We start from the raw sequence: 26,717 nt of genomic DNA, 5'->3' as shown, positions 1-26,717 counted from the left end.
TCAGAAGGTGGATGCTTATAAAAAGGAAGAATACAAAAAAAAAAAAAAAAGGTAACGAGTAACATAAAAGATATTATAAGGGATAGCAAGGCTATATTGGATTAGAGGTTAAGATGTTGGCAACAGAGTTATTGGCTAATGACATTGTGACACATAAGTAGCAAAGGAGAAGGGAAAGGAAAGGAGTATGACAAGAAAGGCTACAAACGAGTTTTAGTACGGATATGTAAAGCAGAATGAACCAGGAAAAGAGAAGACTCTAACCAAGATTAGATACACTTTATACAAGTTGTACAAAATAGTTATGCAACCTACGAATATTTGTATGCTAAGGATGAGACCAAGTAAGTACTTGATAAGAAAAGTAAGAATTCAGTAACAACAATGTGGTTGTGATATTTCGGATACATCAAAGAGAGGTATAAGATGGTTTGAGGCAAAACTACAGAAATATAATTAGTACTGAGGGCAAAAGCCATAGTTGAACCTTGATATCAATTGAAAGATATAAGAGAAGAATATAGGGTCTGTATAAAGACTAGCAAGGCGACGCTAAGGTATTTTTCGGACTGATTTGAGCACCTACACCTACTCGTGTAAAGATTGCAATAAGATGCGTGATAGGAGAGCTAAGAGCAAATTGGAGTAAAGGGGGCAATAGAAGAGTTGGGTCAAAAATAGAGTAACGACACGAGATAATACGCCTAAAGTATTGCCAGTTAGGGTAAAAGAAATTACGAAATGATTTAACCAAGACAATTAAAACAAGCAGGTTACTGGATGGCAGTAAAGCTATAATATGAGGGGACCCTAGCGCTAATTGATAGCCAACCCTAAAGATCGAGATCAAGAAGTAAAAGAAGGTAATAGTTAAAGACCTTTAAAAGAAAGTCAGAAAGTGACACATGATGCTGAGGATTCCAGAATACGGACTGTAAGTAAAGCAAGGATATTGGAGTACAAAAATATTATCCTCTGGGAAATTTTGTGTTACTCGTAAAACCTGCGAAGGGTCTACAGGTTAACAGAGGCATGCGATACTCCAGGGATATTAAAGTCTAATGAACCGATGAGGGACGACTTCACGTTATAAAAATCACATTTAAAGAGTCGAGCCATGACTACGTGTACCACGAATACAAGTCCGAATCAATCGATGACAATACAACTGAGCAGTATGCAGATAAGAGAGACAGTAACACTTCAGCAGAACAGCTCGAAATACAGACCAACTACGAAATAACGAGAAGAGTAAAGACAAAGGCATGGAATTATTGCCTCGAGAAGCAACAGAAAGAGGAGATATTATAGGAATGACTAAATAAAGACCTGGAATGTGTTATAATGAATTATAGCAAATCGACCGATGAAGAAGTATGTGAAGAGCATAATTAAATAGAAAGAACACTTGAGAAAGTATTGGGACTTCAGGACTAGTTTAACATTCGAGGACAAATGTTCTAAAGGGGGGAAGGATGTTATACCCCGTATTTTTATACGTTGAGTTATTCGCAAAAGGATCGACGCGAGTTAAAGACGGGACCCTTCTCGGACACGGAATAGAAACCCTTAATTTTTTAATTTCTAAATTAGAAAAAATTGTTTATAAATTTTATTTAGTGTAAAAATATTATTATTGGAGATTAGGAAATTAATTAATTATGATTAGGTTATTAAGTGGGAATTGTAAATAATTAAATTAATTAAGATTAATTAATGAAGAGGGCCCCACCCGATTTTTAAAAACAAAAGGAAAAACACATGCCACATAAGGGTGGCACGTGTAGGGCTGGAGAACATCATATATACACCATCAAATGACTTGCTAAACATCATTCATATTGTTGAAGCAAGAACAAAGCAAAAGAAAAGAAAAAAAAAACTCTCTCGGCCATGGGAGATTTCTAGCCGAGGGGGAGGTTGAAGAAAAAAAGAATTTGAGGTGTGAAATTGTTGTAGCATCCAAGTGATTAGCAAGGTTAAGAAGACAAGTTGATTAAGGTAATGTTTGATCTCTTTTTATACACATTTTGGAGACAATTTAAACTTGTATAAATTGGTAGATATGTGATGAATATAAGAAGTTGTAGATGTTGGTGTTGAAATGTAAATTGAGCCGTGTAGGGGGATGTTCTAATTAGGCACGGTAAATTAATTTTTAGTTTCATTATAGTTGTTGTTGTTGTCATGGATTAAATGGTGAAGGAATGGAAAGAATTAGAAAGTTAAGATTGAAGTTGTGTTGATATGAACATGTTGTTATTCTTGTTGAATTGAAAGAATTGAAAATATGATTATGTCCATATGTTGTTGTTGGTATTTCTGTGTCAACAGGATGGCAATTGGAAATTCGGGATAGGCGAATATATAGGGGAAGTGCTGCCCGATTTTCGTTAAGTCTTTAGATAATAGAAAAAACCCTAAACGAGAATATATAAGCTGAAATATAGGTTCTACAAGAAATGGGCTATAGATTTGTGAACTATAAAATATAGTACTAACGATAACGTTACTCTTATATAAATAGGCTAAAAGAGCGACGAGGCGAAAGGATTCACGAATAGTCGCTAACAGGTATGTAAAGCTGTCCCTTCTTTCTTTTGGCATGTCTTAGATTTAAGTGATGAATGATATGAACTTTGGGATAACTTTATTCATAAGTTCCGAGTGTGATTCATGATTCTTATTCACTTCTTGATGCTAGAACTCTTAAGTGATTGAGTTTCCCCTCGAGTCCTCTATACGTTGGATAGTAGTTGGTGTGTGAAAGTGTTATACCCCGTATTTTGCACATTCGGATATTTCGAGGTAATTGCGATAAGTTAAGGGAGAGGTTATATTTTGATCTTGTTTAATATACAAGTGGTTATGAAAATTTTTGATATGGAAATATAAAGAAAGGCTAGGGGTAAAAAGGGAAATTTGCAAGATGGCTCATGGAAATATCGAGGGAGGCTAAGGGCAAATTTGGAATTAGGAAAATATTTTTCATGAATTCCAAAACAAAAAAATAATAATATAGTCTTGAATAAAAAGGCTAAGTGGGCCGTGCACTATGGGGTGGGCTTTGGCCCAAATAAAGGAATTATCCATGTGTATAATTCGATGACCAATTGGTCATATTTTTATTTCATCTTTAGAAGCTCTAAGAAGCTTGGAGAAGAAGACCAAAAATAGAAGGTCATTCGGCCAAGGGCAACCAAGCAAGAACCTTGGAGAAAATTTGATCAAAAATTATTTTCTTCTAGTAATTCAACCAAGTGGAACGTCCCTAACAACATGGAGCAATTGTTGGAGTAGGCAAAGCATTCAATCTTTTTTACATGTGTTATGGATGATTTGTGAGTGTTGTAGCATGTAGAAATGGATGAAATTCATGAAATATGGGTGTGGAGGTCATGGCCGAATAGGGTGTGTTGTGTAGAAAAGATGAAACGATTTTATTTAGTGGTTTGATTGTTGTGTTGTGGATTCAATGATATAAAATGAATGAAAACCATGAATTTAGTGTGTTGGAGTTTGTCCGTGTGTGTGTGTGTGTGTTGTGTTGTATAGGATGATGAATTAATTTTATCTAGTATTTTGGTTGTTGTTGTAATGAATTCTATGATGAAAATGAAAGTTTAATGATTCTAGTGAAGTTGTAATGGTTGGAGAGTTGTTTTAAAAGTTAATGTGATTTGAATATAGTCTTCTTGTATTTATGGAAGACAATGTTGTTAGTATGTGAATTGTTGGTGTAATTCATGAAGTTGGAAGGGAAGAAATGTGTTGTTATTGTTCTTGTTGAATTTGGAAGGTTTCGGGTGAAGTGGTATGTTGGTTGGGTTGTTTGAACATTATGTGAATTGTTTGAAAGTTCTTGAACTATGTTAGAACACATTTTGGATTGATTGTTGAAGTTGTTAGTATGATTGTCGGCATTGATGTTGATAATTTGGCCGAGTTGAATTCTCGGATTGGTGTTGATAAATTGGCCGAGTTAGATTCGCGGGGATGGTGTGTTTACAGGGGAAATGCTGCCGAAATTTCGGCAGATTGTAAATGAATTCATTTGAAGGATTAAGACAAGTATGTGACGACAAATCTAATGATTGTATAAAATCTTCTTGAATGTAGATTAGCGATAGCAAGTTCGGGCAATTAAGCGTAACTAACAGGACGTGGGACAGGTATGTAAGGCTTACCCTTTCTTTCCTTTGGCATGATCCCTATGAAACAAGTATATGATGTATATGTATGATTTCAAGAGATTCCTATTCTTAGAGCCACTAGGATGGCCACTATTTTTTATTTCCATAAGCTACTCCATATGGTTTGACACGAACCTACGATTTCCAAAGTTCTATTGGGTATGTTTCCGAACGTGTTTACGATTCTTATTTGCCTATTGATATGAGCATACTTAGTATGGTTGAGGTTATTGCATGATTGGATAACGAGCCAAGTATAAGAGTTCATGTCCTTAAAACGGTTCTGTAAGTATTAATGTTTCCAACTTTTGCATACAGTCTTGGATCGGGCCGAACGTTCCTCGGCAGTAATACAATATATTTATGGATCGGGCTGCACGTTCCGCAGCAATATATTTATGAAGCAGGCTGCACGTTCCGTAGCAATACACTGTATGATGTTCTATGAGTATGCATGTATAAATCTGTTATATGCATATATGATATATGATGTCGGCAAATAAATTTGATCCATAACGATATTCGAAAGGTACTTAACATGATTGTTGCTCTGATTTTCCAAAAAATGGCTTCTGAAACGTGCGTAGAAGGTTCTGTACTTCAAACGCTCATAACTTTCTTATACTAAGTCGAATTGACCCGAAACTTGTTTCTGAGCCTTCAGGTGTCGGTAAGCTTTTGTCACGACCCAACCCCGTAGGTCATGACTAGTGCCCGATCTGGGCACTCAAACGCATTCTAGTATATGGCAGAAGCCGACAAGGCTTCATTTCAAATTTAGCTAATTTTTAGAAAAAATTTGGCAGAGTTTCCTTTGTTTTATGGACTATCCCACATATCCTGCACGCAGAAAATACCAACAAAGGCCACACATGGCCAACAAAGCAACATCTAAATATATGCGGACCGGCCGCCGCGGCGAATGGGATCGCCCAAACACAACATAAGCACCCAACTGTACAGAAAGATCCCAACCCACAACATGTCCACAGACCTCTAACAAACCAACAGAATCCTATGACGGGACAGGGCCCCGCCGTACCCATGAACGAGAATATATATATATAGAAGTGACAGACTATACCAAAAGATGACTCTGAATAAAAGAGCGCTCCAAAAATAGCAGAATGAGATCCTAAGCAGACGGATCAGCAAACCTGTCGTCGGTACCTGCGCGGCATGAAAACGCAGCCCCCGAAGAAAAGGGGGTCAGTACGTAATATGTACTGAATATGTAAAGCCTGAGTTGCAGAAACAAAATCATAACTGGTGCAAAACATACAAAAAGTAAATGGAAAATCCAAAGTATCAGATACATATTTCCAAAACATGCAGAGTGTGTACAGAACATATGTCATATCAAATCCGGCCCCTGCCAAGGGACTCGGCCGACAGAACGTGGCCACCCTCCCGACGCTGGTGCCACAACACAGAAGAATCAGAATAGGGGCATAACCCCATAACATAACATATCATAGCAGATGGCCATAGTAAATCATATCAGAACAAGCGTACATGGCACAGCATACTCCACAAACCCATGTACGCGTATACCTGCCCCCTCACATCGAGGCACGACGAACAATGCAGAGGATCACGCTTGACAACATATCCTGGCCCGGGCTCAGTGTGGGAAACATTGGGGTATCCACGAATAGAGTCGTGAGAAACTAATGCAAGTAAATTATCATAAATGTTTCCATAGACTCGATGAGGCATATCAAAGACAAACCGATCCGATGAAGTCGGAAGGAATCATAGTAAATGAGTTTCGAGTATCAAAACAATTTATCAGACTCAATGGAATATTTAAAACCATATTAGTTAGGTAATTAAAAGGGTAGTCGAAACATTTCTTTCAAAAATCGTTCAAAGAGGGGACTTTAGTACATTAAGGGCAAAACCGGGAATAGCGGGCCCACCTCGGAACAAGCAAGGCGGTGGGCTCAAATTACGCCCTTTGAGCTTATGGGGTCACCTATAAAGGTTCTACGGACATTCTATAGCTTTTCAAGGAGTTTAGAGAAAGTCTACATACTTTCAGGAAAAGCATATCAAAATGGTTCAATTCTACTGAGGGAAAAACTGAGATTTTCTCTTGCGGATTCCGATGGCCAAGAAGGTCTTTTGAGGCCCGAATCCGATCCTAAAACAGTTAGACATGCCAAAAGAAGGATCGGGGTAGCTTTACATACCTTTTGAGCTTTTTAAGCCTATCCAAGCTCACTCTCCGTTTCGTCGAAAATCTGCAAATGGTCACATTTACCAATTGTAAGTTATAGATGCTACAAATTCAATTCAACTCTTATTTGTCTACCGAAATTTCGGCAGCATTTCCCCTATACATATAGCACCCCCGAGAATTCAACTCGGCCAAATCAATCAACAACAACCCAACAACAACACCCACAACAACCACAATCAATACAAAACACAATATGACATAACTAGTTCTACTTGCCGACATAATGCCATAACATTCACTTTAACCTTAACTTTCAAACTAAGCTCAACGATTTCACATTCATTATCAATCTAGATCACCACAACATAGTTTAAAAGCATTTCATAGCATTTCCACAAAATATTCATACGATATACATAATATACAAACTTTCCGCTAAAGTCATAACTCGTCCGAAACTTCTAATCTTTAACAAACACACTCATAATATGTTTCTAGCTTCCAACTTCATCAATACTCATCATAATTTGCAACTTAATAACTTTATTTTCATAATGTCATAAAATCATTCTAAAACGACATAAGCCACTACATTCCATTTCAATGCAAACTTACATCATTTTACCTTCATCTACATTGCAAGGATCACAACAACACCACTAACATATTAAACAACATTAATTCATTCCCATTTCTTCAAGAAGTGCCACACGGCCAAGTGCCCATTTTACAACTTCAACCAAATTAATTTAACTTCCACTTCCAATATAATTCCCACCATAACCACAATTAGAATACAACATAAAATTCAACTCATTTTTGCCTACACCACATTGCACACACACGGCTACATATATATCTATATACCCACTTTGCAAACTTCCATATTTCCATACTTTCTACTCATCCCTACATACTACAACACAAACAAACCTTCATAACATAATAAAAAGGGATGAGTTCTTACCTTTTTCTCCAGTCTTCTTCACTTGAGTGAGTTGTCAATTTGAAGAAACAAGTCCTCTTTCTTCCAAACCAACTACACCAAGTTGTAAAGGACACTTAATTTAGTAGACAAACCACAAGATAATAATTTTTGGAGGAAGATTTTTGAAGGTGAATTTGTGAGGGTTTGGCCGAATTCCCTTCAATTTTTGCTCTTCTTTTGTTTTGTTCTTTCTTTTCTATGCTTCTTGAATATTCCAATAGATAAGGGCTTCATATATTAATTCCAACACATGGAAAATATTCATTAAATTGGTGGGTTTTGGGCCTTCATGGCCGGCCATCCCTTAAGTGTTGGGCCTAAAATTTTCATTCAATTATTTTGGCCCAATGACTTATAGATCCCATTTGTAATTCCCGAAACTAATTTCCGAAATTCCAATTTTTGCCCTTGGCCTTCTTCAACACTTCCACATTAATATTCTTTCATGGGTTACATAAATTCAATATGACCTTATTTCCTACAAGTCCAAATTATTTCCAATTTTCCAAAGGTGTGAAAACACGGGATATAACATCCTCCCCCCCTTTAGAACATTCGTCCTCGAATGTAAAATTAATCTTATAGGGTTTGAAAACACTTTGGGGGAGTTCATGGTTACAAACAACACATATGACATACGATTGGCATTGAAATGAAATTAAGTAGGGATTCAAGGTTACCTGTGGGCATAGGGAACAGATGAGGATATTTCTTCTTCATTTCTTCCTCGGACTCCCAGGTCATTTCCTCCCTATTCTCGTTCCGCCACAGTACCTTAACAGAGGCTACATCCTTATTACGGAGCCTCCGTACCTGACGGTCCAAAATAGCTACGGGCTGCTCCTCATAAGATAACTGCTCCGTCACCTGAATATCATCCGCAGGAAATATTCTGGAGGGATCACCAATGCATTTGCGGAGCATAGACACATGGAATACCGGATGTACCGCTTCCAAATCAGATGGCAAATCTAACTCATAGGCGACATTCCCAATTTTTCTAATAATCTGATAAGGCCCAATATAACGCGGACTAAGCTTACCCTTTCTGCCGAATCGCATTACGCCTTTCATAGGCGATACCTTTAGAAATACCCAATCACCAACCTGGAATTCCAAAGGACGACGCCGTTTATCAGCGTATGATTTCTGTCGACTCTGGGCTGCCAATAGTCGCTCTCGGATTAGTTTCACCTTATCAACTGCCTGCTGGACCATATCTGGGCCGATTAATTCTGTCTCACCAATATCAAACCAGCCAATAGGTGACCTGCATTTCCTACCATATAAAGCCTCGTACGGAGCCATCTGGATGCTGGAATGGTAGCTGTTATTATAAGAAAATTCAATCAATGGCAAGTGATCCTCCCAGCTACCTGTGAAATCAATAACACAGGCTCGCAACATATCTTCAAGCGTCTGGATAGTGCGCTCAGCCTGTCCGTCACTCTGAGGATGGAAAGCTGTGCTCAGGCTCAGCTGAGTCCCTAATCCTTCCTGAAAAGATCTCCAGAAGTTCGCCGTGAACTGAGTACCTCTGTCAGTGATAATAGATATAGGAACTCCATGAAGCTTCACTATCTCTTTAATATAAAGCCTGGCATAATCCTCGGCGGAATAAGTAGTCCTGACGGGGAGAAAATGGGCTGATTTTGTCAGCCTATCAACAATAACCCAGATGGAATCATACTTCCGTGGAGTGCGAGGAAACCCTGTAATGAAGTCCATATTAATGATCTCCCACTTCCACGTCGGAATTTCCATTTCCTGCAACAGTCCACCCGGCTTCTGGTGTTCAATCTTGACCTGCTGACAATTGGGACACTGGGCGACGAACTCTGCGATGTCCCGTTTCATGCCATCCCACCAGTGTAAGCATCGGAGATCATGGTACATCTTCGTAGACCCAGGATGGACCGAATAGCGAGCATAATGTGCCTCGCTCATAACCTGCTGCCGAAGGCCTGCAATATCAGGTACACACAACCTGCCCCTAAATAATAAAGTCCCGTCCGGAGTGAACTCGAACGGAGTCTTCTCCTTATCATAGGCTGTGTCTCTGTACTGTGCCAAAACAGGATCTTCATATTGATGCCGTTTGATATCTTCCTTAATAGATGATTCAGAAACCCCTCGGACAGAAATTTGTGTACCTCCAGAATCGACCAGACGAACCCCAAGGTTAGCCAACTGATGAATGTCACGTACTATCTCTCTCCTGTCTGGCTGTAAATCGACCAAGCTGCCCATAGATTTCCGGCTAAGCGCATCTGCAACAACATTAGCCTTGCCCGGATGATACAGAATATCCACATCATAGTCTTTCAGGAGCTCCAGCCACCTCCGCTGCCGCAAATTAAGCTCTTTCTGCCTGAAAATATATTGGAGACTCTTATGATCTGTATAGATATCAACATGAACGCCATATAAATAATGTCTCCATATCTTCAGGGCATGGATCACCGCCGCAAGCTCCAGATCGTGAGTAGGGTAATTCCTTTCATGCTTTTTCAATTGCCGAGAAGCATAAGCTATAACTCTGCCGTGCTGCATCAATACACAGCCCAATCCCACGCCAGAAGCGTCACAATAAATAACATATCCATCAGGTCCCTCTGGAAGAGTCAGAACTGGGGCTGTGGTCAGCTTCACTTTCAGCAACTGGAAGTTTCGTTCACAAGCATCAGTCCACTGGAACTTGGCTCCCTTCTGAGTTAGCCTTGTCAAAGGCGCTGAAATCGAAGCAAACTTTTCCACAAATCTTCTGTAATAGCCTGCTAACCCCAGGAAACTACGTACCTCTGTGGGCGTCGTGGGTCTGGGCCAATTTTTCACGGCATCAATCTTCTGTTTATCCACCCGGACACCATCAGCTGCAATAATATGGCCCAGGAATGCCACTGAAGCCAGCCAAAATTCACATTTAGAAAATTTGGCATATAATTTCTGATGCCGAAGTACCCCTAATACCGCTCTCAGATGATCTGCGTGCTCTGCCTCGGACCGAGAATAGACCAGAATGTCATCGATAAATACAATTACGAACATATCCAAGAATGGCCTGAATACCCGGTTCGTTAAATCCATGAATACCGCAGGAGCATTAGTCAGCCCAAAAGACATAACTCTGAATTCATAATGCCCGTATCTGGTCCGGAATGCTGTCTTAGGAATATCGGCCTCCCGTACCCGTACCTGATGATAGCCAGACCGAAGATCTATCTTCGAAAAATACTTGGCGCCCTGCAACTGATCAAACAAATCGTCAATTCTGGGGAGGGGGTATTTATTCTTTATGGTTACCTTATTCAGCTGTCGATAATCAATACACATACGCAACGACCCGTCTTTCTTACGCACAAATAATACCGGGGCTCCCCAAGGCGAAGTGCTGGGTCTAATGAAGCCTTTTTCTAACAGATCCTTCAAGTGCTCTTTCAGTTCTTTCAATTCTGCCGGTGCCATTCTGTACGGGGGAATAGATATCGGCTGAGTATCTGGAAGCAAATCAATAGTAAAATCTATCTCCCGCTCTGGAGGAAGGCCTGGAAGCTCTTCTGGGAACACATCTGGAAATTCATTAACCACGGGAACTGACTGAAGAGTCGGCGTTTCTGCTGTCAAGTCTTGTACCCGAACCAGATGATAAAAATAACCCTTTCTGATCATTTTCTTTGCCTTAAGGTATGAAATAAACTTACCTTTCGGCGATGCTGTATTACCGGCCCATTCTATAACTGGCTCCCCAGGAAACTGGAAACGAACTACCTTATTTTGGCAATCAACATTTGCATAACAGGAGGCTAGCCAGTCCATTCCCATAATAACATCGAACTCGACCATATCTAACTCCACCAGATCTGCCTTAGTGTCACGGCCACATACAATTACAGAACAGTTCTTATATACCTGTTTTGCTACAATAAAGTCCCCAATCGGTGTGGCTACCTCAAACGGCTCTATAGGTTCAGACGTTATACCAATTTTACTAGCAACCAGAGGCGAAATATATGACAAGGTCGAACCTGGATCAATCAATGCATACACAGATCGAGAGAAAACCGATAATGTACCTGTAACGACATTAGGCGATGCCTCCTGATCCTGGCGGCTGGACAGAGCATAGATGCGGTTCGAAGGACCGCTAGTACCCGAAGCTCCACCACGGCCTCTGCCGCGACCCGCTGGTGCTGAAGTACATGGCCCCGTAGGGCGCATAGCCACTGATGAAGATGAAGACCCGGCGGCTGATCCAGTAGGCTGCGCTGCACCACCCGAACTACCCTTATACGGGCAATCTCTCACAGAATGGCCCTGACGGCCACAAGAAAAACATGCACCGGTGGCTCTGTAGCACTCCCCAGGATGGTATCTGCCACAGTAAGAACACTGAGGCCTAGGTGGCCTCGTCTGACCAGAACCCCTGTCTGTCCGCGAACCTGAAGCCCTGGAGCTCTGACCTGCTCCTAAATAACCTGGGCTATCAAATCTGCGACCTGTAGGCTGTGGAGGTGCGCTCTGTGCCGGCTGGGATGGATGTCTGCTAGGCTGCTGCGGCTGCTGAGGCTGCCTGCCCCGAAAATCTCCAGAATACCCAGATGATCTGGCCCTCTTGGGCTGTCTCCGATCCTGGCCTCTATCAGGCTGACGCTCCCTATGCCGGTCCTCCATGCCCTGGGCGTGGGCCTGAATCCGGGCAATATCCATGCCGGGCTGAGCAGCCAATACCAAATAGCTGTCGACAAAATAACGGTCCAGCCCCATAATGTACCTGTGCATCCTGTCAGCCATAGTAGCTACCACAGCGGGTGCGTATCGGGCCAATGAGTCGAACTCCATACTATACTCTCGAACACTGCGACCCCTCTGTCTCAGCAATAAGAATCTGTCAGCCTTGGCTCGCCGTAGCTCCGGAGGCAGAAAGTGGCTAAGAAAAGCCTGAGAAAAATCATCCCAAACTGCTGGGGGAGCGCCGTCGCCTCTGGATAACTCCCATGACTCGTACCAATTTGCCGCTACATCATATAACCGGTACGAAGCCAATGCAACTGACTCTGTCTCGGAAGCATTAATAAACTGTAAGGTGTGCCGCATCTTCCTGATGAACTCCTCGGGATCCTCCTCGGGCTTTGTCCCGAAGAACTCTGGAGGGCCACAAGTCAAGAACTCACGGGCTCTCGAACTGTCACGCCTGTAAGCCCGGTCACCTCCCTGTCCATGCCCCTGAACCTGTCCTGCCACAAGTCTAGTCAATAGCTGGACTGCCTCTCTCATAGTCTGATCCTCAGTCCCTGGCCGTGGAGCTGGAGGCTCAGGTACTGGAATCTCGGGAGCTGGCGGTGGAGCCGCCCCTCGACCTGCAGCCGCTGCTGCTCCAATATCCTCTACGTGTGGCGGGGTGGAAGAGCCCTCTGCCGGGGGCAAAATATCAGGAGCAATATGAGCATGGGCCCTGGTAACCCTCTGGGCCTGACTAGTCTCTCCCACAGCTGCTGCCTTGGCCTTTTGGGCCGCTGTCGCCTTCTTTGGAGGCATAACTGCAAATGTAACAATTCGTTAGGGAGGAATCATCCTGATAACACAGCTCTATCGCACGATCTAAGACAGAAAGAAGGGTAGTATCCTAAATGCCCTGTAGCCTCCTGTTTATAGGTGTGGTGCACAAAACACCGATAAACAAGACTCTACTAGACACGGTCTGTAGACATTCCGAGGACGAACCGCTCTGATACCACTTTTGTCATGACCCAACCCCGTAGGCCATGACTAGTGCCCGATCTGGGCACTCAAACGCATTCTAGTATATGGCAGAAGCCGACAAGGCTTCATTTCAAATTTAGCTAATTTTTAGAAAAATTTTGGCAGAGTTTCCTTTGTTTTATGGACTATCCCACATATCCTGCACGCAGAAAATACCAACAAAGGCCACACAGGGCCAACAAAGCAACATCTAAATATATGTGGACCGGCCGCCGCGGCGAATGGGATCGCCCAAACACAACATAAGCACCCAACTGTACAGAAAGATCCCAACCCACAACATGTCCACAGACCTCTAACAAACCAACAGAATCCTATGACGGGACAGGGCCCCGCCGTACCCATGAACGAGAATATATATATATAGAAGTGACAGACTATACCAAAAGATGGCTCTGAATAAAAGAGCGCTCCAAAAATAGCAGAATGAGATCCTAAGCAGACGGATCAGCAAACCTGTCGTCGGTACCTGCGCGGCATGAAAACGCAGCCCCCGAAGAAAAGGGGGTCAGTACGTAATATGTACTGAATATGTAAAGCCTGAGTTGCAGAAACAAAATCATAACTGGTGCAGAACATACAGAAAGTAAATGGAAAATCCAAAGTATCAGATACATATTTCCAAAACATGCAGAGTGTGTACAGAACATATGTCATATCAAATCCGGCCCCTGCCAAGGGACTCGGCCGACAGAACGTGGCCACCCTCCCGACGCTGGTGCCACAACACAGAAGAATCAGAATAGGGGCATAACCCCATAACATAACATATCATAGCAGATGGCCATAGTAAATCATATCAGAACAAGCGTACATGGCACAGCATACTCCACAAACCCATGTACGCGTATACCTGCCCCCTCACATCGAGGCACGGCGAACAATGCAGAGGATCACGCTTGACAACATATCCTGGCCCGGGCTCAGTGTGGGAAACATTGGGGTATCCACGAATAGAGTCGTGAGAAACTAATGCAAGTAAATTATCATAAATGTTTCCATAGACTCGATGAGGCATATCAAAGACAAACCGATCCGATGAAGTCGTAAGGAATCATAGTAAATGAGTTTCGAGTATCAAAACAATTTATCAGACTCAATGGAATATTTAAAACCATATTAGTTAGGTAATTAAAAGGGTAGTCGAAACATTTCTTTCAAAAATCGTTCAAAGAGGGGACTTTAGTACATTAAGGGCAAAACCGGGAATAGCGGGCCCACCTCGGAACAAGCAAGGCGGTGGGCTCAAATTACGCCCTTTGAGCTTATGGGGTCACCTATAAAGGTTCTACGGACATTCTATAGCTTTTCAAGGAGTTTAGAGAAAGTCTACATACTTTCAGGAAAAGCATATCAAAATGGTTCAATTCTACTGAGGGAAAAACTGAGATTTTCTCTTGCGGATTCCGATGGCCAAGAAGGTCTTTTGAGGCCCGAATCCGATCCTAAAACAGTTAGACATGCCAAAAGAAGGATCGGGGTAGCTTTACATACCTTTTGAGCTTTTTAAGCCTATCCAAGCTCACTCTCCGTTTCGTCGAAAATCTGCAAATGGTCACATTTACCAATTGTAAGTTATAGATGCTACAAATTCAATTCAACTCTTATTTGTCTACCGAAATTTCGGCAGCATTTCCCCTATACATATAGCACCCCCGAGAATTCAACTCGGCCAAATCAATCAACAACAACCCAACAACAACACCCACAACAACCACAATCAATACAAAACACAATATGACATAACTAGTTCTACTTGCCGACATAATGCCATAACATTCACTTTAACCTTAACTTTCAAACTAAGCTCAACGATTTCACATTCATTATCAATCTAGATCACCACAACATAGTTTAAAAGCATTTCATAGCATTTCCACAAAATATTCATACGATATACATAATATACAAACTTTCCGCTAAAGTCATAACTCGTCCGAAACTTCTAATCTTTAACAAACACACTCATAATATGTTTCTAGCTTCCAACTTCATCAATACTCATCATAATTTGCAACTTAATAACTTTATTTTCATAATGTCATAAAATCATTCTAAAACGACATAAGCCACTACATTCCATTTCAATGCAAACTTACATCATTTTACCTTCATCTACATTGCAAGGATCACAACAACACCACTAACATATTAAACAACATTAATTCATTCCCATTTCTTCAAGAAGTGCCACACGGCCAAGTGCCCATTTTACAACTTCAACCAAATTAATTTAACTTCCACTTCCAATATAATTCCCACCATAACCACAATTAGAATACAACATAAAATTCAACTCATTTTTGCCTACACCACATTGCACACACACGGCTACATATATATCTATATACCCACTTTGCAAACTTCCATATTTCCATACTTTCTACTCATCCCTACATACTACAACACAAACAAACCTTCATAACATAATAAAAAGGGATGAGTTCTTACCTTTTTCTCCAATCTTCTTCACTTGAGTGAGTTGTCAATTTGAAGAAACAAGTCCTCTTTCTTCCAAACCAACTACACCAAGTTGTAAAGGACACTTAATTTAGTAGACAAACCACAAGATAATAATTTTTGGAGGAAGATTTTTGAAGGTGAATTTGTGAGGGTTTGGCCGAATTCCCTTCAATTTTTGCTCTTCTTTTGTTTTGTTCTTTCTTTTCTATGCTTCTTGAATATTCCAATAGATAAGGGCTTCATATATTAATTCCAACACATGGAAAATATTCATTAAATTGGTGGGTTTTGGGCCTTCATGGCCGGCCATCCCTTAAGTGTTGGGCCTAAATTTTTCATTCAATTATTTTGGCCCAATGACTTATAGATCCCATTTGTAATTTCCGAAATTCCAATTTTTGCCCTTGGCCTTCTTCAACACTTCCACATTAATATTCTTTCATGAACAACTCATGGGTTACATAAATTCAATATGACCTTATTTCCTACAAGTCCAAATTATTTCCAATTTTCCAACGGTGTGAAAACACGGGATATAACAGTTTACTGGTCTATCGAGTCTTGATTTATGTGCATATGGTTTCGCACTACTCTGTTCGTGCAAGCCTCAATATGTCTATTCACTGAGTCCCAGGCCGGGTATGTTATCGTGCACACTCCACTGCATTGTTCACCGAGTCCCTCACTAGAGGGCCGGGTACGGTATATGTGTATGATGATATGATGATATGTTATGGTGGCCAGGAGGGCATATGATGATTTGATTCACCGAGTCTATGATGTTCACATGCATGACTCTATCCACCGAGTCCCTTAATGGGCCGGTACGGTATGACTTCATACACCGACTCCCTCACTAGAGGGCCGGGTACGGTATATATATATATATATATATATATATGCACGCATAATGAAATGAAAGTATGATGACATGATTTTATTCACCGAGTCCCATAACGGGCCGGGTACGGTATGTGATAACGATATGCATGATTTATGTTTTAAAGGCAAGAGTTTTACATTCTTGACATTGTACATGTTTCTGTATTCTTATTGTCAGTTACGACCCCTTTTCTGTGATCTCTGCCTTACATGCTCAGTACATTTTCCGTACTGACCCCCTTTTCTTCGAGGGCTACGATTCATGCCACGCAGGTACACCCAGATGAGTTGAAGCTATTATAGAAGATGTTCCAGCGAAGATGGCAAGCTCCAATTGCTCCTGGAGTGTTGCCGAGTCAGAGTTTGTATGTTACGATTTCTGGATTGATGTTAGAGACTTTGCAGACAGAGTCGTGGGTATAGAATGTCAGCTTTGTAAGCGGCTCCATCAGCCGATATGTCATTTTGTGTTATGTGATAAACCCTACATGATTATAGATTTTGCTTGATTTGAGAATATAGATGTAAAAGAATATTTCTGAAAGCTATACTAAGTATTCCATTTTATTTGATTTAAAAGTCTAAGAAGGTAATGTGTGCACTAAGAGTCTGAGGGTTCGCTCGGCCCTAAGTAAGGGTCGGGTGCCCATCACACTCTAGGGAGATTAGGGTGTGACAGAAAGTTCCTATTCTTAAAGACTCTGTAATGATTAATGTCCTTGACTTCCAACAATTGTTTTGCATTATCTTGGAACATGACGTATGATTCCTGAGGCTTTATTTGGTATAGTTCCTATTGACATCCATACTTACCATAACTATTGTCTTGATATTCGAGTGTTAGGTAGTCCACTTATTCTGTTGAGTCTCAGATGATGATGTAGTGGCATATAGTTGCTCATGATATTCTACTCGCGCTTACTGTTATTGTATCATTCACCGAGTCCCGGGCCAGGTTGTCACGACCCAACCCCGTAGGCCGTGACTTGTGCCCGAATTGGACACTCATATTTATCTGTTAACTCTAATAATTTATAATTAGCATGTCATGATCTCATTTGTATGTAAGACGATAGTGAGTTATTTAGATTTGTCAAGTTCTGTATGCCTTAGTCATCCATCTCCCGAGGAGCTGCACTTATCAAACAACAACATTTATATATATTCCTAAGCAAGCCGACAAGGCTGTCACGATATACAAAATACCAAACATACACACATATGCAAGCCGACAAGGCTGCCATTACGACTGGGTACGCCCCAAACTTAAGTCAAAACATAAAACGCATCAACAACTGTAAACAGACCCACACCGATGTCCACAGACTTCTAAGAGTAACGACCGTATTATGTGGCGGGACAGGGCCCCGCCGTACCCAAATAAACACATACGGACACAACATAAGGAGGTTATACCACAAGCTAGCTCCGGAACAAAGGAGCAGTCCAAAATAGCTGAAAGATGATCTAAGCTGGCGGATCTCCAAAGCGAGCGTCTGTACCTGCGGGCATGAACGCAGCCCCCCGAAGGAAGGGGGTCAGTACGGAATATGTACTGAATATGTAAAGCTTGAAACATAGTATAGACCTATATTGAGACACGGTACATAGGATGCATTGCAACAACAGAATTTCATAAAACTTGCCTTTGAACATATTTCATCTGTATCATTCTCATATCATTGCTATTATAGAGTTTTGTAGTCAAAGCTGCATAATCATTCTGTATAAAACATACATGACGTGTCCCGGCCCTTTTTATGAGGGACTCGGTAATTTAAAATCATAGCATCATAACATAAACATAGACGTGTCCCGGCCCTTTCCTGAGGGACTCGGTAATAAGGAATATGCCCTCCTGGCCACCATCATCTCCATATCATCATATCATCATATCATCACATCATCATACCATCATCATATATATATACATAACGTGTCCCGGCCCTCTAGTGAGGGGCTCGGTGATTAATATAATAAATGTGCGCACGAAAACGTACCCTGGCCCGGGACTCAGTGAAGGATATAGCGGTAAGCACGAGCAGAATAATAAGCAACCACATATATGCAAATCATCTTTTTAGACTCAAGGGATAAGCAACTAACCCGCTCTAAGTGTCAAAATAATGTTCACCTTCAGTTCATTTCAAGTTTCATAACAAACTATTACAAGAAACGTTTTAGACTTCATGTACATATGTCACTTTAATATGGTATAGCTTTTGGAAGTCAAGTATGTCTTTAGTTGTGCAATTCTTTAAGTATAGGAACTTTCATGCATCGTTCATTAGTCACTCATACTGTAGGTACATGACAATAACATTAGTGAAATATAGATTCATAAGCCATACATGAAACTAGAGAATAGAATTTACCCCAAAATTCATATCGTTTCATTCTTACGTCTAGGACATGCCAAAAGAAAGAAGGAATAGGCTTTACATACGTTTTGCGTTTAGTTGTATTCTAACTTGTACTTGCTGCCCAACAATACTTATCCTATATCAAGATGTGAAGAACTACAATTAGTCTACAAGGGCATTCAACACGTATTGTGACATTCACAACTCCTTTCTATCTCTAAATGTTTCTTGACTTGTGGTGATGAAAATTATGTTGTGAAGGTGTGGAGTGATCAGACTTTGTGTCAATATGTTCCCCTCATTGAGTTGGCCATGTGGATTACACTAAATTGGGTCAAGATTCTTTGACCAAAGCCTTACATGGCACGGCCAAACAAGGCATAAAGTGGACTGATTTTTTTTTTCTTTCCAATCCCACTTTTTAATCCAATTATGGTTAGTTTCATCCCAATTTTCCATTACTAGTTTAATGCCACACGAAAGTTGTGGATAAATTGTGACTCGACACGAAACCGGAAGTTAAAATCTCTACTTCATATCTTAAGATAGTCTTGCCTTTAACTCGTCGCGCTTATTTTAAAGCGTCCCGACGTATGAAAATACGGGACATAACACAGGTATGTTATTCATGCATAGTTTCACTGCATTGTTCACTGAGTCCCGCACTAAAGGGCCGGGTATGTTATATGATGATATGATGATGTGATGATACGATGATATGATTATGGCACCGAGTCCCATGATGGGCCGGGTACGGTATACGTGTACACGACTTTATTCACCGAGTCCCTCACTAGAGGGCCGGGTACGGTATATGTATATGATGATATGATTTTATTCACCGAGTCCCATAATGGGCTGGGTACGGTATATGATAATGATATGCATGATTTTGTTTCGTAAGGCACAGGTACAGTGATTTCTTGATTATCATACTTGTCTCCTGGAATCTCTACTTCAGTTATGATCTTCCTTATTGTATTTCATGCTTTATATACTCAGTACATATTCCGTACTGACCCCCTTTCTTCGGAGGGCTGCGTTTCATGCCCGCAGGTACAGATAGTCGGTTTGGCGACCCTTCAGCATAGGACTTCTACTCAGCTGTTTTGGAGAGCTCCGTTGTTTCGTAGTCTAGACCTTTGGTTCAAATCTTATGACGTATATGTATATGTTTACCCAGGGGTACGACGGGGCCCTGTCCCGTCATATTTCGCTACTAGTACTCTTAGAGGTCTGTGCACATATGTGTGGGTTGTGTATAAGTTCTGTTTAGCTGTGTCTATACGATGTGCTATGATATGATGTCCGTCTGTAATGGCAGCCTTGCCGGCTTGCATATGACATGATATTGATGTGTAGTGGCAGCCTTGTCGGCTTGTGTATCATTTTATGATTTGATCAGTTGTGACTCCTCAGAAGACAATTTATCTGAATATACATATATGATGACGCTATGAACTTTCGAAGTTCTTTTGTAAAGTTCCATATTGTTCGTAGTTTCAGTTTGACTATATCTGATAGGTACGTATACGGGTGTCCAGGTCGGGCACTAGTCATGGCCTACGAGGTTGGGTCGTGACAGCTATGCCCATAACTATGTACACAAAAGAATAAATACCCAAAAGCTATAGCTCCAAATGAAGTGGAGCCCTGCTATGTAGTCTCTGAGAATATGGCTATAGATCAAGCCTGTCTCCCTGTGCACCGACCACAAACAAAAGGACGTCAGTACGAAGAATGTACTGAGTATGTAAAGCATGATTAATATCAATATAAAAGCATAATGAACATCATGAAAAGTAGCACAAGATGGGAGATGGTAATATCATCGTCATGGGCACTTACTTGCCTTTCATAGGAACTTTCCATTCAAATGCGTATTTGTGCTCATACATCAATATCCGTATCCATAATCGTATTCGTTCCATATTAGCATCCGTATTCGTATACATAACCTTATTCACATTCATATCGTATCATATTCATATTTATGCCGTATCATATTCATATTCATACTCATTTCTATATCATATACATCATCATATCATATACATAGTATTTACATAGCATACCCGACCATGGAGGATCGGTGTTTCATACGTACTTGGCCAACCAAGGCTCAAGGTTACTCATACCTGGCCCTACCAAGGCGTCAGGATTATCCGTACCATCTGCAGAGGTGTGCGCGCGTTACGTAATCATATACATACTTATTTACATATCTTACCCGGCCTCATAAGCTCAGGGTTCCATAATAGTCATACATAGACACATATACATAATAGCTCATAAGCATCTTTACTAATTACATCATTATCATCATCATCACCATCATCATTATACTATCATCGTCATTCATCACATTTATCTTTATCGGCTTACTCGTCATACGAGGGATTTAGTACAATCGTGGCGTATCAAGAATCATGAGCTTACTAGCTCGGGAGATCAAGTCATTTGAAGGACATCACAGTCTCATAGAAGAGTTAGATATTTGGCCAAAGAACCATGCCTTATGAAAGAAGGGTTAGCCTTACATACCTTTTCCGTTCACTATTTTGCACTTGCGTTTTCACCTCCAATGCTGGCGTTTCTACCTTCATTAAAGTCATACTATCATTAGAATCGATAGCTAGCATATCTAACCAAAACTAGAGAAAGTCGGACAGCCTCTCCTTTATTTATACGACATTCCTCCATAGCGTATATCAACTCCCAAACGTCAATAATGCATTTACAATACCATAACAATAATCATTATTCATCCGCACTATCCACATTTCTAGACTTACTTTCAATTACTCATAGCCATAGCTATAACACACAACTATGTCCATTCACGTACATTGCTCATCTCATGTTCTCAACATCATTTATAACACATTTACATCACAATACATCAAGACTCATAACTCAATTCAAACTATTTCTCAAAATGGCACTATTCCACATTCATGACCCATTTTGCCATACCTCTCTACAATCCAAGTATTTCAACTCTTAAATACCTTAAACAACATAGAAACATCATAAATCTTACCTTAGATATCGTAGGAACAAGCCTTGGTTGATAATACTCCACTTGAGCAAAACCCTAGTTTATCTCCAATGAGATTTCTTGACTTGTATGATCCTTAATGGGTTTTCTTATACTTGATTCACTTAGTTTATGTTGTTGATCACCAAATATCCTTGAATTCTTGTGGAATTTATGTAGAGAGAGGTTTTAGACAGAGGGGGTGTCATGTGGAAATGAAATAATGAACTTGGTCTCTTATTAATAACCTAAAATCTGATCTTAAATGAACAGTCGTCGAAAGTGCACAGTGGTCGTAAACACAGTTTACGGTCCGTATTCCAGTTTACGGATCATATTTCGTGGTCGTATTTAAGGATGACAGAAACAGAAAGTCAGGTTGAGGACATGGTGGTTTACGACTCAGTTTACGGGCCGTATTTTAGTTTACAGTCCGTATTCCAAGTCGTCTTTAACCATTCCAGCATTTGACAGAAAGTTGAAGTTTTGGAATGTTGAAAGACGATAGCAGTTTACGGTCCGTAAACCACTTTACGGGCCGTATTCTATTTTACGACCAACTGGGTCTAAGTGCAAATCTACAACTCTCGCATTTTCAAAACTCATAAGTAGTCATCCCCTTCTTAGTAAAACACCGTACACTCATACTCTTCGTTGGTCTATTCATTGTACGCTCACGGAGAAATTTTTGAGGTGTAACATAAATGTCCGAGTTCCATCTCCGGACTTCTATTAAATTACTCCATGGGGTAAAAAAGTTACCATCTCAAAAGGATCGGACCACCTTGATTTTAATTTGCCCGGTAGCAGCTTCAATCTAGAATTAAACAGCAGGACATGATCACCCTTGTAGAATTCCCGCTTCAGGATTTTCTTGTCATGATACTGCTTCATCCTCTCTTTATACAATGCTGCACTTTCAGGCGAAACTCATCCATCTCATTAAGTTGAAACAACCGGAGCTTTGTTTCCTCTTCCTAGTCCATGTTTAACATCTTCAATGCCCACATGGCCTTGTGCTCCAGTTCGACCGGCAGGTGGCAAGCTTTTCCAAAAACTAGCTTGAAAGGCGAAGTCGCAATTGGAGTCTTGAAAGCAGTCCAGTAAGCCCATATAGCATCATCGAGCTTGCGGGCCCAATCAGTTCTGTTTGTATTCACCATTTTAGCTAAAATACTCTTGATCTCCCAATTGGAGACTTCAACTTGCCCGCTTGTCTGAGGATGATACGGTGTTGTCACCCTATATTTGACACCATACTTGTCACGACCCAGTTAGGGGCCGCGACGGGTACCCGGAGCTAGTTACCGAGCACCGCTCACTCTACTACTTATCTTGCTTATTTAATACTCTTTTATCAATTTACATACCAGTTGTAGGAAAATCATAATTAAGCAAACATAAATACTTTATATACAATTGCCTTTCGGCCATCAAAATAATATACATGCATATGAAAACGTCTTGTGAGACCATCTAACCCACACTGCGTATCTACGAGCCTCTACTAACATACTGGATATACATGGACGGAACAAGACTCCGTCGTGCCCAAAATATACATATATACCAAAAGGATAATCCTATGCACCTCCGGACAATGGAGTGTTTTCAACCAACTGACTGCTACTGAGGATCTGGGCCAAGCTCTCCTCTCTGTCTACCTGTGGGCATGAACACAGCGTCCGAAGAAAGGACGTCAGTACGAATGTTGTACTGAGTATGAGAAGCATAAACAATGAAAGAAAACATCAACAATATAGTGATAACATCAACATGAAATATCTGGATCTGTCTGATAATCATAAAGGAAATCATGCGTGCCATCTTAGTCGTACTCATCCTCATAACATATATGCATCATATGCAAGCTGCCCGTCCATGTCGGAACGGTGTAATAATCAATAATATTAGCCCGCGTCCGGGGTACCATCTCATGCCGCCCACTAGTGGTGTCTGCCCATGCCCGAAGGTCATGGTGTATCCGTATAGCTGCCCGCCTTGGCGGTGACTGCCCGACCAACTAGGCACGGTGTGAAATGCTCATAATAATAATATACTCATCATAAAATACTTATCTCATTGTAATACATGCATAAGGCTCAAGATCAACTTTATTCTATCGGGGTGACGTAAGGTCGTGATCCCCCGATTCCATAATGGAACAACTATTGATACTCTGCCTCACCTTGAAGGAACTAGTACATAAGGTGAGTGTAAGCGATAATTAACATCGTCATTATACTAGCATCATCATATCGTATTCCTCATCTTATATAGACATTAAGGAGTTAGACTCTTAGCCTTTCGGACTATAAGAACTCATGAAGAGAATAGGAATTTCGTGCTACAAGATTCATGCCATCAGGAAGAAGGGACTAGCCTCACATACCTTGGTCGTTTAGCTAAGATATCGCTCAATCGTTCTCCTTCAATATTGCGTCGTTACCTTCATAAAGAATTCATATCAACATTAGCATACTAACTACAAGAACGTGTCGCTAATTCTAAGAGAAGTCGGACAACGCTTCTCTTGTTTCTACTATGTTTCCCATGTTTTATATTAACTCCCAACATTCATAGCATTACTCACAATATCGAAATCAACAATCGTCGTTTACGTACATTTAGCAAAATCCACCATTTTCCTCCAATTTCCCTCATAATTAGCCTTACGACTCGTCCTTGCATTTTCATGCGTTTAACGCTTGTTTCATGATATAAACATCATTTATAACATATTTGTATTCACAACACTTCAACATTCATAATTCAATCCCACTATCATTCATTTATGGCACTATTCACTCAATAATGGTCCATTTCTATGTTCTTCTACATTTCAAGTGTCTAAGCTTTTCAATACTTCAAACAACATAGAATGATCATGAAACTTACCTTGGATAGTGGTTGAACAACCCTTGAGTTGAAATTCTTCACTTAAACAAAACCCTAGTTTCACCTTCTTGGGAATTACTTGACTTAGATGATCTCTTGATGTGTTCTTGCACTTGATTTCATACATTTTGTGTTGTTGATCTTTAGCTTTTTCGTTGATTCTCTTGGATTCTTATGGAGGAAGTATTTGGAGAGTTCTAGAGTGTTCTTGAGTTGTATGAATGAAGAATGAAATAAAATGAGGCCTAAGTTCCTTTTAATAACTCAAAAGCTGATGTTTAATGATTTCTCGTCGGGTGAACAGTGGTCGTAAATTGCAGTTTACGGACCGTATTGTGGTTTACGGTCCGTCTTCCATGATCGTGTTTAAGCAATTCAAGAACAGAAGGTTTGGCTGAGTGTCATGGGACTTTACGACTGAGGTTTACGGTCCGTAAACCAGTTTACGGGCCGTCCTCCAAGTCGTTTTTAATCATTTTCACCATTTACAGGAAGTCTTGGCTGAGGGACATGGCAGTTTACGACCTGGTTTACGGTACGTAAACCAGTTTACGGGCCGTAAACTGGGTCGTCTTTAACCATTTCAACACTTAACAGAATTTTGAGATTTTTGACGTAATGAAAGACGATTGCACTATACGGGCCGTATAGTGCCATATACGACCACTGGGTGAAAAACATTTCTGCAACTTTATTATTTCCAAAAATGCAAAATTAGCCATTCTCGACTTAGTAAAACACCATACACTCAAGTCCTTCATTGTTCTACTCATCACACAAGTACGGAAAAATTTCCGAGGTGTAACATTCTTCCCGCCTTTTGGAACATTCGTCCTCGAATGTTCGACACTCGGGGATTCTAGAAATTTTTTGCCAAAGTTCCCTTTGTACTTTGGCACTACCAATTTACCACATCGGCCCATAATATCATCGCCTCATAGGGCTATATCACAATATCAACATATTTATGGCCACACACGACCAAAAACATAAAATTAAAACATTCATACCTCATATCGTCGACGTCTCATCTTGAATCTCTTCTGGGGATTGGAACAAATGGGGGTACATAGATTTCATCTTTTCCTCCGCTTCCCAAGTCATTTCTTCCCGATTATTGTTACGCCATAGCACTTTGACTGAAGCAACATTTTTATTCCGAAGCCTTCGCACTTGTCTATCCAAAATAGCAATGGGCACTTCTTCGTATATCAACTTCTCTGTCACTTGTACATCATCAATCGGAACAATCCTCGTGGGGTCTCCAATACACTTGTGGAGCATCGAAACATGGAATACTGGGTGTACAGATTCGAGCTCTGAAGGCAAGTCCAACTCATAGGGTACTCTTCCCACCTTGCGGATGATTCGATAAGGTCCAATGTATCTTGGACTCAATTTTCCCATTTTGCCGAACCTCATTACTCCCTTCATTGGTGAAACTTTCAGGAATACCCAATCATTAGCTTGAAATTCTAACTCCCGTCGGCGGTTGTCCGCATAAGACTTTTGGCGACTTTGAGCTGTTAACAGTCGGTCTCGAATCACTTTAACCTTTTCAACTGCTTGTTGGACCAAGTCGGGGCCTATCAATTGTACTTCTCCGGTTTCAAACCATCCAATGGGAGATCTGCATTTTCTTCCATATAAGGCTTCATACGGGGCCATTTGGATACTTGAATAATAGCTGTTATTATAGGCAAATTCAATAAGAGGCAAATGCTCATCCCAACTACCACCGAAGTCCAGCACACATGCTCGTAGCATATCTTCTAAGGTCTGAATAGTGCGCTCGGCTTGCCCGTCGGTCTGTGGGTGGAACGCCGTGCTGAGCTTAACTCGAGTACCTAGACCTTCTTGAAAGGACTTCCAGAACATGGCTGTGAACTGCGCCCCTCTATCCGTGATAATGGCCAAAGGAATACCATGAAGTCGTACAATCTCC

General features: G+C 40.8%; 1 protein-coding gene across 1 annotated transcript; it reads right to left on the bottom strand.

Moving 5' to 3' along the window:
- Nucleotides 1-7,358: 7,358 nt before the first annotated feature.
- LOC132602272 (uncharacterized) lies at nucleotides 7,359-8,543 on the bottom strand. The gene is made up of 2 exons (XM_060315204.1): nucleotides 8,047-8,543; nucleotides 7,359-7,417 (listed from the first exon to the last, which is right to left on the bottom strand). The coding sequence occupies exons 1-2, from the start codon at nucleotides 8,438-8,440 to the stop codon at nucleotides 7,380-7,382; spliced, it is 432 nt and encodes a 143-aa protein (XP_060171187.1). The 5' UTR covers nucleotides 8,441-8,543; the 3' UTR covers nucleotides 7,359-7,379.
- Nucleotides 8,544-26,717: the final 18,174 nt, after the last annotated feature.

This window comes from Lycium barbarum, chromosome 7, assembly GCF_019175385.1.
Source record: "Lycium barbarum isolate Lr01 chromosome 7, ASM1917538v2, whole genome shotgun sequence".
In the NCBI taxonomy this organism is placed as follows: domain Eukaryota; kingdom Viridiplantae; phylum Streptophyta; class Magnoliopsida; order Solanales; family Solanaceae; genus Lycium; species Lycium barbarum.
Note: the sequence above shows the minus strand (reverse complement) of the source record. Positions and strands in the feature narration are given on the sequence as shown.

What these genes read in the sequence shown, in the direction of transcription:
- LOC132602272 (XM_060315204.1), bottom strand. Translation starts at nt 8,440, where the DNA reads ATGAAAGGCGTAATGCGATTCGGCAGAAAGGGTAAGCTTAGTCCGCGT. An exon ending in TCTGTTCCCTATGCCCACAG is followed by an intron (nt 7,418 to 8,046) that starts GTAACCTTGAAT and finishes AACTTGGTGTAG; the next exon opens with TTGGTTTGGAAGAAAGAGGA.